Source organism: Hirsutella rhossiliensis, assembly GCF_020360975.1.
Source record: "Hirsutella rhossiliensis strain HR02 chromosome Unknown scaffold00009, whole genome shotgun sequence".
In the NCBI taxonomy this organism is placed as follows: Eukaryota; Fungi; Ascomycota; class Sordariomycetes; order Hypocreales; family Ophiocordycipitaceae; genus Hirsutella; species Hirsutella rhossiliensis.
Genome location: NW_025408675.1, coordinates 105,954 through 116,139, shown reverse-complemented (window position 1 = coordinate 116,139; position 10,186 = coordinate 105,954). Strand labels below are relative to the sequence as shown.

At 58.1% G+C, this 10,186-nt stretch overlaps 5 protein-coding genes across 5 annotated transcripts; 3 read left to right on the top strand and 2 right to left on the bottom strand.

Moving 5' to 3' along the window:
- On the top strand, nucleotides 1–330 carry HRG_07810 (uncharacterized protein; the record flags this gene model as incomplete). Its single annotated transcript, XM_044866281.1, has 1 exon — nucleotides 1–330. One exon carries the CDS (start codon nucleotides 1–3, stop codon nucleotides 328–330), a length of 330 nt encoding a protein of 109 aa, XP_044718170.1.
- A 735-nt stretch (nucleotides 331–1,065) lies between these two features.
- HRG_07809 (ATP phosphoribosyltransferase domain-containing protein) lies at nucleotides 1,066–2,239 on the bottom strand (the record flags this gene model as incomplete). Its single annotated transcript, XM_044866280.1, has 5 exons — nucleotides 1,066–1,436; nucleotides 1,511–1,815; nucleotides 1,858–2,053; nucleotides 2,132–2,166; nucleotides 2,223–2,239. 5 exons carry the CDS (start codon nucleotides 2,237–2,239, stop codon nucleotides 1,066–1,068), a joined length of 924 nt encoding a protein of 307 aa, XP_044718169.1.
- A 1,907-nt stretch (nucleotides 2,240–4,146) lies between these two features.
- Nucleotides 4,147–6,024, top strand: HRG_07808 (velvet factor domain-containing protein; the record flags this gene model as incomplete). Its single annotated transcript, XM_044866279.1, has 7 exons — nucleotides 4,147–4,407; nucleotides 4,459–4,691; nucleotides 4,770–4,824; nucleotides 4,897–4,976; nucleotides 5,045–5,310; nucleotides 5,371–5,710; nucleotides 5,766–6,024. 7 exons carry the CDS (start codon nucleotides 4,147–4,149, stop codon nucleotides 6,022–6,024), a joined length of 1,494 nt encoding a protein of 497 aa, XP_044718168.1.
- A 1,333-nt stretch (nucleotides 6,025–7,357) lies between these two features.
- HRG_07807 (uncharacterized protein) lies at nucleotides 7,358–7,976 on the top strand (the record flags this gene model as incomplete). Its single annotated transcript, XM_044866278.1, has 2 exons — nucleotides 7,358–7,641; nucleotides 7,763–7,976. 2 exons carry the CDS (start codon nucleotides 7,358–7,360, stop codon nucleotides 7,974–7,976), a joined length of 498 nt encoding a protein of 165 aa, XP_044718167.1.
- Nucleotides 7,977–8,437: 461 nt separating this feature from the next.
- Nucleotides 8,438–9,793, bottom strand: HRG_07806 (uroporphyrinogen decarboxylase (URO-D) domain-containing protein; the record flags this gene model as incomplete). The annotated part of the gene is made up of 5 exons (XM_044866277.1): nucleotides 8,438–8,511; nucleotides 8,570–8,960; nucleotides 9,043–9,578; nucleotides 9,644–9,685; nucleotides 9,739–9,793. 5 exons carry the CDS (start codon nucleotides 9,791–9,793, stop codon nucleotides 8,438–8,440), a joined length of 1,098 nt encoding a protein of 365 aa, XP_044718166.1.
- Between the last annotated feature and the right edge of the window lie 393 nt (nucleotides 9,794–10,186).

Sequence of the window (10,186 nt, the reverse complement as noted above, 5' to 3'; positions counted from 1 at the left end):
ATGGCGCCTCCTGCTCCTCACTGCCAGCCCATTGCGACTCGTCCGTCATCCTCAAACAGACGCATGTCGACTCGATCGTCGGTCGCTTCGTCGCTGAACTGCTCGTGCTCGTCAACCGCCAGCTCCTCCTCGCCCGCCGCCTCGGACACGAGCCCCTCGTCTCCCTCTACCGAGAGCACCATCAACAGCATCATCTTCCGCCAGCCGTCTATTCGTGGGCTCGAGGAAGAACGCAAGAGCTTTCCTCGCGGCCTCAACATTCTCGAGCCCCGGCCCATTGTCTACTGGAGCAGCGTCGAAGAGAGGATGGGCTCCATGGCGCCTTTGTAAAACCCTCAAGGGCCCGAAGAGGGCGAGAGAGGGGGAAGAGACGGAGCGAGCGAGGCAAAAACCTGGGCTCTCGCAAAACCCAGCCACTCCGTATGGTGAGGGGCTTGCCATGCTAGAAGCATGCCCCGGTACTTTTCTGTCGGCGTCGGCATGATGCTTCCTTCTTTGGGTTGCTTGCCTTTATTTATTTGTTCAGAAGCGCTGGGAGTTTAAAGAGGGCTGTATGATGTATACGATTTAACGTTCGTCCCGGATCGGGAAATGGAAATAGATTCAGATCCTTCAAAGAAAAGGCCATCGCTGACTCTTGTCGGCTCGTCCGAAGAGAGACGCCGGTTTCCAAACCCCCTCAAAAAACGTGTCTTACCTTGGCAATCGTAGGAGTGCATCGTGTCCGTAAAGGTAATGTACTTTGACCGTGGGGAGAGTACCGAGTACTTTGAAGCTTGGCTAAGCATGATGTCATATCATACATTAGGTCGTCGCTCGAGTCTTTCGGACTTTGAAACCCAGCTGCTGCGTTCCCCTCTCCCTCCATTCTCCCCTAGATAACCTCCTTTCAAGCCTTGCCCTGAATTGATTTCTCAAAATTTACGAATTTCCGGGGGCCCATTGGAGCGCGTTCAAACAACCAGCGATGTTCAACGTCATCTGGCGCCGTTGATCATCCCCGAAGCAAGGAAAAAAGAGCATGTCATCATGTCATGATTGCGATGCATCAGCCAGATGACTGCCTCACCGTGTGTTGTGGATATCGAGCACAAGAATGTCGTGGGCCCCGACCCGAGACAAGTCATCCATGACCAGAGCAATCTTCTTCTTCTCCACCATGGAACTAACAGCGACCCAGTCGTCGGCGTCCAACGCCGTCACCGTGGCGGCGCGTTTGCCCGGTGTGATTTTCCGGGCCTCGGGCAGGCGTCCCCGCTCGACGTTGTACTGGCAGAGGACGTACTTTTGAGCCGTGATGACGCCGCGGATTCGGGAAGTGATGAGGTGGATCATGTCCGGATTCGAAGGCGAGCGGGACTTGATCAAGACGGCAGTGGATTCGACGACTGTGTCGATGGCCTTGAGGCCGGCCGCGCGCATTGTCTCGCCAGACTCTGGAGTGCAGCAGTCAGCATCGCTTATTGTCCTCCATCCTGCGGGCAACGGCTACAGCAAAGGTTCGACTCACCCACGAGATCAACGATGCCATCGGCGACGCCCAGCGCACAGGCAGCCTCGACACTGCCGCTCAACTCGATAATCTTGGTACGCAGTTTTCGATCAGAGCCGTCGGTGATGGGATCGCCGGCCGACTCGGACTCGAGCTTGGCAAAATAATCGGCTGCGAGATGGACAAAGCTGGTACCAATTGTACGGCCGATGAGGTCTTGGCTTGTGGCATACTTGCCCTTTTCGGGAACTTGGACCTGCAGCTTGCATCCGCCAAAGCCAAGATCCATCACCATATCACATCCCGAAGAGTGAGGATCGGGGCTGCCGTGTGCGCTGGGGTTCGCGCGGACCGAGGCATCGTGCTCGTTGACCTGGTCCCAGCCAGTGATGCCGAGATCGACACGGCCTTCGCCCACAAAGGTGGGTATGTCGGCGGCGGGGAGGAAGATGAGGGCGATGGGGAGGTTCTTAACGAGAGCAATGTCGAGACGGTTCTCGCGGCGGAACTGGATGTCAGCGCCCTCGAGCAGGTTCAAGGCGGCCTGATTCAGGCGACCCTCTGGAAGCGATGGACACGTCGTCAGCCAAGGAGGAAACGGTATTTTGGAAGAAAGCACTGTGAGTGCCAGTGACTCACTCTTCGGCACAGCAAAGAGCAGGCGGCCCTCGAGGCTACAACAGTGACCGTCGTCAGCTTGTGGATGAGGCTTGGAGGAGGACGGGCGCACCTGTTGACCAAATCCATGGCGCCGTGGCGACGGTGTAGCGGGAGATGTGATGGTCGGGGTGTTGGTCGTTTGTTGGCAGCAGCGGTGCGTTGGTGAGTCTTTCGGCTTGCCAGATGGCTGCGGGGTCGATTTTTTTATCAAGGCGGCGGCGGTGGGGCGGCGACGCTTCTCACGGCCTGGCCTCGGGCAGCCATGTACGACGTTTCCTACCTGCATCAGTCAGACGATACTACTCGGGCCTGCGGGCAAGCGCCGTTGCCATGTTACGTGCTTGGGCATTATTACCTGCAAGCGCTTACTGTGCGTGGGCGGCCGGTTACCCGCGCGCGTGTGCATGACAATGAAGCTCAAAACTGTGACTTGGGCTGGGCGTATGTGGGCAGCTGATCAAGGACTATTTGAATGTGCGACGGCGGCACAGCCCTGAAGCGATGTGTACAAGCAGTAATTACAAACGATTTGCCAGTTCTCGTCTCCCGTCGGCAGAGGGCCAATCGTCACACTGAGGGAGCATCGCCGGGGGGGGCGCGGGGAACGATGCATTCATGAGGGGCGGATGGGCCGTACCGCATACATATAACAACCTGGAAGATGTTGAACTTACTTTAGTACGGTACTACTGTAAGGCAATATGTGCAGTAAGCTACCTATCACTGTACAGCAGGCACTTCTCGTTCATGCATGCACGGCTTGTAGCAGTCGAGATGGACATCGCTCCATCTTTGGATGTCCGCTGAATACTCGGCCCTGAAAAGTGGACAGTGCTCCCGGTCCAGGCACGACTGTCCTGGTGGGGTAGATGGATGGATAAGCCAGCACCCTGCCATGTTTGCTTGGTACGTAGTTATCCGTACCCGCACCTCCTTGTTAGCGGGGCCCACGCTTGACCGGTCGGGCGGCGGCACCAACAAAATGAGAGAGCATGTGATGGATGGAGTGGACGGACGGAGTCCCGTGCAACCCACACCCTTGCTGCATGTACTCTATACTTGTCAGGTCCGAGTATAAAAAACACAGTTTCCTCTTTGGGCCAAGCTTGCCCGTAGCGCCTAGCTTGGCGAGGGGGTACGTAATTAATAGATGCGTCTCAAGGCACACAATACAAGTACAGTACTTTATTAAGTAAGCACCCTATGCCGAGCACAATGGCCTTGGAGTCTGTGCGGCATCATGTTTCTCCTCAACACCAGCCCACCTTTTGTTCAGCTACTGTACATGTAGCTGTACTTCGTACATGCCTCACAAGGTAGCATCCGACAACCAACTTTGGGTATTAAAAGCCAGGGTTGTGCTCCTCACCAAACAGACAGATAAACAGCAACTCTGGCAGGAAAAAAAGGGGGGGGGGGGTCAGAGCGTCGCCACCGCCGGCCGGCCCTTACGCCATGTACCGGGATACTCCCTCGACGTACGGCTTTGCGAGTCTGCGCCGGGCCACGGGCTATATTCGAATGGCAATAAGTTTCAGGTCCGAGTCTCTGGCAGCCTCTCGTCAAGCTCGAGCATCATTGCCTTGTCCGGGCTTGATGGCAAGTACAGCAGTTGGTTAGTTGCTCCGACCCTCATGTACTACGTGTCGACGTGGTAGTAGAAAAAGCAGTCCGTCTCCACTCCGCGTAGCGTTGGCCCTCGTTCCTTTTCCTCTCGTCTGTTAAGTTACTTGTCCTATTCCTCTCGTCCCTTGATGTCTGTTGGCTTCTTTCTCTCTCTTCCTCTCCTCTGCCATTCCGACTCCGTGAGAATTACTTGCAACCAGGTCCAGAGGCTCGCTCCTGTTGCCCCGTGCCGCGTCGAGGTACCTTGCAAGCACCACGAAGATTCTTACTCGAGCTAGGCCGCCCGAGTAATTAATTCTCTTCCCGTTCAACTTCACACATACCGACTTTTCCTCGTCAATCGCCGCCTTTCAGTCCTGCGACGCGTCATGAACTCGACGCATCCCCCGCCCGACCAGATGCGCTCTGCCTACCCGCCGTCCCCCGCCAATCCCGGCTCCGCTCCGGCCGCCGCGCCCGTCTACCTAAACTCCACGTTCCAGCATCACCACCACCAGCATCAGCCTCCGCCGCGGCAGCCTCAGTCTAGTCCTCACGACATGCACCGCCTCAATGTCCTCGGCTCGCCCCACGGCCATAGTCAGCCTCATCTCCATCCTCACCCTCATGCCAGTCCGCCTCCACTATCGGCGCCACAGCATCAGCAGCCGCGCCAGCACCATGCCCATCTCTCCCAGCAGCAGCCGCCGCCGTCGCACATTCACCACTCTCAGCTTCAGCATCACAACATGATGCCTCCTCCGCCCCACATGCAACCGCCGCCGCCGCCGCCGCCGCCGTCCTCGGCCAATGCTTCCAGACCAGACGACGCGCCCTCTACCTCATCCATGTCGTCGGCCAACTCCCAAGGCAGCTCCCAGACAATGCTCGCTCCTTTCTCAAAGGTCGACGAAGCTACCGGCCGCAAGTACCAGTTCGTCATTGCCTCCTCCCCTTGGCCTCACTTCCTTGTGGCCTTGCGCAACCGTACTAACTCGCCATACCCTGACAGACTAGACGTTGTGCAACAGCCTAGACGCGCCCGCATGTGCGGCTTTGGCGACAAGGTAGGCCCCTCTCCCCCAGCCTCGACTTCACTGTCTCTTTGTCCGCCCTGTTCTCTAACTAACCCCTTGTAGGACCGGAGACCAATTACGCCTCCGCCCTGTGTGCGGCTCATCATCACAGATGCGGCCACTGGCCGAGAGATAGACTGCAAGTACGTGACGATGCCCTATGGCTGGAGGTCCTTTGTTTCCACTGACTTACACATCGGAACCACGACAGCGCCATCGACCACTCCATGTTCGTCCTCAACGTGGATCTTTGGAATGAGGATGGCACTCGCGAAGTCAATCTAGTCCGGTCCTCCACGGGCAGCCCTTCCATCTCATCGACGACGCCATATTCTTATACGACACTCAACGGAGGCGACACCTCCATGGTGCCTTACACTCAGCACATTCTCCCGTCAAACCGCGATGCCGCCTTCAATTCCCCTCAATCCGTCGGCTTCGTGCACGACTATCAGGTGCAGCCGGGATACGGCCAGGGTCAGTCTGATTGGGCCCAAGTTCACGCTCTCGCCCAGCCGTCTGACTCTTTTTGAATAGCACCCCCATCATATCCCTCCAATGGCACATATGGCCCTCCACAGCAGTTCTACCCGCAGCACCAAGCCTACCGCCAAGATGGAGCCGTCCCACCCGTTCCATCACAAGCCAACATGGCGCACTTCACCAGAAATGGCGTTCCCGTGGCGCCCGGCTTTGTTCAGGACCAGAACTCTCTAACCCGGATGGCCATGGTGGGCGGCCAACCCCAAGGCATGTTTACTAGGAATCTCATCGGTAGCTTGGCCGCCAGTGCCTTCCGCCTGAGCGATACCTCAGACCACATCGGCATCTGGTTTGTCCTGCAGGACCTCAGTGTTCGCACAGAAGGTGCCTTTCGGTAGGGAGCGCATGAAGGAGTAGAAATCCGATGAACGGTGCTGACTCTAGGCCAGGTTACGATTCTCATTTGTCAATGTCGGAGCACGGGGAGGGGCTCGCCGCGATGGCAATGTCCCCAGGGTCAATACCGGCCGCGCTCCCATCTTGGCGTCGTGCTTCAGCGACGTGTTCAATGTTTATTCGGCCAAGAAATTTCCCGGGGTCTGCGAGAGCACGCCGTTGAGCAAGACGTTTGCCACGCAAGGCATCAAGATTCCCATCCGCAAAGACGCAAACGTCAAGGGAGGCGACGACGATGACTACGGCGAATAGGATTAGACAGCACTTGTGTGTATTAATCGACTCGTCGACCCGTACCCGTCGAAGAGATTGTCCTGGTACATGGCATCTGGGAAATACCCAACTGGCTCGGCATTAATGGTGTTATCGGTGGGCGGGATCGGCACTTCTGGCTTCTGTCGTCAACTGCATCTCCGCCGCCTTATCTGGGTAGTTGGGTAGAGGAGGCCTGCACCTCTGCGCTAACTCGGGGCACAAGACGAAAGGGTCAAGAGCTTCGGGGTGTGGGCAGCTGCTTGAGAGGCAAGGGCCATGTGGCTGGCTGGCTGGCATGACGACAGCGTGGAGGCGAGAATCCAGACATCGACACGAGCGTCGACTCCCTCAGCCTTGGAGGCGAAGTCGTCATGAACAAGCCCGAGCGTGGCCACGACAGGCTCCGGTGCATGGTTCGACCCAGCCATGCAAGAACCCGGCACCGCCGGAGCTCGCGGGTTCTGCCGAGGATGGCGTGTAGATAATGCAGGTTTCACGGACGGGTGACTATGTGTGAAGACACGAGGGCTTTGCTTCGGTGGCCGAGAAGGAAAGGCCAATATATTTGTAACATAGGATAGGGACCGGGAACGAAGACGAGCTCGGATCCGACTGCTCGATCAGACGAAGCTCGGGTTGTCTCTGTCCATCTGTCTGCCGGTAGTCGACATCTACAAATCTTGGGTGTGAGGGGAGGCGCCAAGGCCATTGGGCGCAGTGTCGCGGCAGGGGTAAAGAAGTGACGGACGACTGGAAAGCTGCTTGGGACCCGCGCATTGTACATACAGCACGCAGCAGTATGAAGACGTGCAAATGGTGATTGCATGCGCAAAGCATGATTAGGCCGTGCCCGTGCGGCTGAAAGGGGACGTCTCAACTTTAGCTGCCCTGCTAGCGCCGCCCTTGTTCTATTATTTGTTTACTGGTCTTTTTTTCTCGAGGGTGGGGAGCAAAATCGACCCCGATCCTGAGCGCCGTCTGTCCAAGGTAGCTCGTGCTGCGCTCTACTTGGTCGTAATGCCTCTTCTTCTTTGAGTTAGTTCTCTGAAAACCTTGAATCGCGCGACGTTTCACAGCCTCTCGTCGCAGCCATTCGTCTAATCCATCCAACCCGAGGCGTAAACCCCACCCTCTCTCGTCTCGCGTGATCGGTCCTCTACCAACGGCGCCGTCCTATCGACTGGAGGCGCCCCTAGTTTCTGATACGAAGAGCGCGCGGGTCTGTCATCGGGTGTCAGCGACGAGGAAGAAGAAAAGAAAGGACGAGGAAGCGGACGAGGAAGGCAAACTCGCTATACACCTCCCCCACCATAGACGAAGTGACAGGACAATGGGAGAGGAAGCCATGACGTCGAGCGCAAGTAACAAACAGCACCCGCCGCCGCCGCCGCCGCCGCCGCGCCCGGCGTCGCGCTCGTCGTCGCAGTTCTCATCGCACGGCCGCGGCGGCGCGGGCAACATGGCCGAGGCGCGGCAGTCGCCCAAGCTCACGCCATCGGACCTCGAGACGCCCGTCCTCAAGAAGCCCGTCGTCACCACGGGCCGCGGCGGCACCGGCAACATGGCCAAGAACGATGACCCCGTCGAGACGCGCATGCGTCAGGACGTCGAGGGGTAAGTGGGCGGGCAGGCGGACGGTGTTGTCAACTGGGAAACGGGGGGGAAGAGGCTATCCAGCTGCTTGCTGTCTCTGGTTGAACTCGTCTGTTAACCATTCCTTTTACTTTCCCTGCAGCGTGCCCCGAAGACTCAGCTCCGGCGCCCAGCACGCCGGCCGCGGCGGTGCGGGCAACGTCTTCCGCGACAGCGACGATGCCGCTGCTGAGTTGGCGCCCACGACGAGCCAGGAGCAGGCCGTCGACGACGACAGCGCCGACGCTCCCGGCAACCCTGGCCCCGACTCGCTCACCTCCAAGGGGCGAAAGTGGCTTCTTGGCAAGAAAGCGTAGGCGATGAGGGTTGGTGTAAGGCAACACAGCTTCAGCCCACCTTCTCGACGACCTCACGACGTTTTCGTATCGACGCCTCGAGTTTTGCCATTTCCGCACCTACTACATCCTATACACACCCTTCAAGGCAAACGTACTGTATGGAAACGCGAGACTGGATGTGAGGGCAGACTGTCGAGAATAGCAAGCACACGGTCAAGAGCCCTGTCTAACGTGCGCTCGGTTCCATTTGCTATCGGGAAGTGGTGCCGGCAGGCAGCAGTCAAAGGAGGAAGGAACCCGGTACTCTTGAGCAGACCAGATTTTACACCCTCGACTGTAGTTGACATCCTAACATTGCAACTACGTCTCGCCGCCTCGCCACCCCCGCTCTCCGCCGCCTTTCTCGGAACCGAGATCTGTATACTCCTACTGAGCCTGGGATAAGTCAATGTCGTGTCTGAGGGCCAAGCAATGCAGCTTCAGCTCTTCGTCAGACGATGGATCTCCTCAAAGAAGTGCTTCAAGTTATCTGGGTCGACGCCGGGCGTGATTCCTAAAACGGCCATGTTAACCGCGCAAGCCCCACGGATGGACCATTGGAGGATGCTCACCGTGTCCCAAGTTTGCAATCCACCCCCTATTGTCCGCCCAGAGGCCCTTGACCATCTCCTCCACCGCCTCGGTGATGGCGGCCTTGGAGCCGTACAGAATGCCGGGGTCGGCGTTGCCCTGCAAGACGACGTTGCGCGACCCTCGGACAGTGGCCGCCGCGGCAGGGTCATGCAACCAGTCGATGCCTACGACATTGTATCCGAGGTCGCAAGCAGAGTCCAGGGCGTACCAGGCGCCCTTGGGGAAGACGGTCATCGGAACGCGGTCGAGCCCCATGCTCCGGAGTCGATCGGGGAGCTTCTGGGCAATGTGCGCAAGATAGGGTTCGGAGAACTTGCGATATGACGCGGGGCCTAGCTCACCCGCCCATGAATCGAAGACCATGACCATCTAGAAACCCCCGTGTAAAGGGCGGGCTCATCAGCGCCAGAGAACAAAGCCGCTGGGTAATTGCGCCGCATCTCGAACATACCTGGGCGCCGGCCTTGACCTGGAGCGCCAAATGATCGACGCAGATATCGGCAATCTTGAACAGGAGCTTCTTCGTCTCATCGGGATGCCTGTAGATCCAGGTCCTGCTCTGGGCGAACAACTTAGTGCCACCGCCTTCAACCATGTAGCAGAAGAGGGTCCAGGGCGCGCCGCAGAAGCCAATGAGTGGGACTCGGCCAGCAAGCTTTCTTCTCGTCAGAGCAATGGCCTGGTAAACGTAGTCGAGCTCGTCGGCGACCTTGACGGGTCGTTCCATGACAGCCTGGTACTGGGCATCGGCGGGCGACTGGAGAGGACTGGGGAAGTGCGGGCCCTTCTTGTCCACCATTTCGACATCCATGCCCATGGCCTGGGGGATGACGAGAATGTCTGAGAAGATGATGGCGGCGTCAAGCAGGCCGGCGTATCTTTCGACGGGCTGCAGGGTAAGGGTCGACGCCACCTCAGGGTTGCGACAGCACTCGAAGAAGTCTCGGGACCCCTTGGCTTCGTGATACTCGGGGAGGTAGCGGCCAGCTAGCCATGCGGAGCTCGTCAGCGCGTGCTCTGGGGCTCAGAGCCGGAGGGCCGTCGCAATTTACCCTGCCGCATCACCCACATGGGAGGGCGCTCGACTTTCTGGCCTACAACCAAGTTAGCGGACCTATTGCTTCTGAAATGCTGCTGCTTCACTTACCCCATGCTGCCCGCAAGAGAAGATCGTTCTTCAATGGCTCAAAGGGCTGCTTCATGCTTGCGGAGGGGCGATTTCGATCGGGGAAAAATCACGGCAAAGGCAGAGGGGTGCAGACGTAGTCGTCGCCTCATCACCCCGCCAAAAGCCGCCATTGCTCCGGCCGTCTACTACCTACGTCTACCTAGTAATTAGGTACCTACCTAGGTACTTCGCTCGGAGGTCCATGGGTTCTCGGTACTGTAATGATCCGCGTGCGGAGACCGGATTGCCGGGAGCTGCTGGATACTGGATACTTTGATGGACGCCTCGGCTCCTAGTGCGAACAGGTGGTTGCACAGAGGTACCTACAGTACAAGCTGTCAGGTAGCGTCGGAGGCTGTCGGCCCGGTAGAGCCAGCAGCGGCCAAGCTAGGACGATGGCAGTCGCCGGCGAAGCTGCTCCTACAGT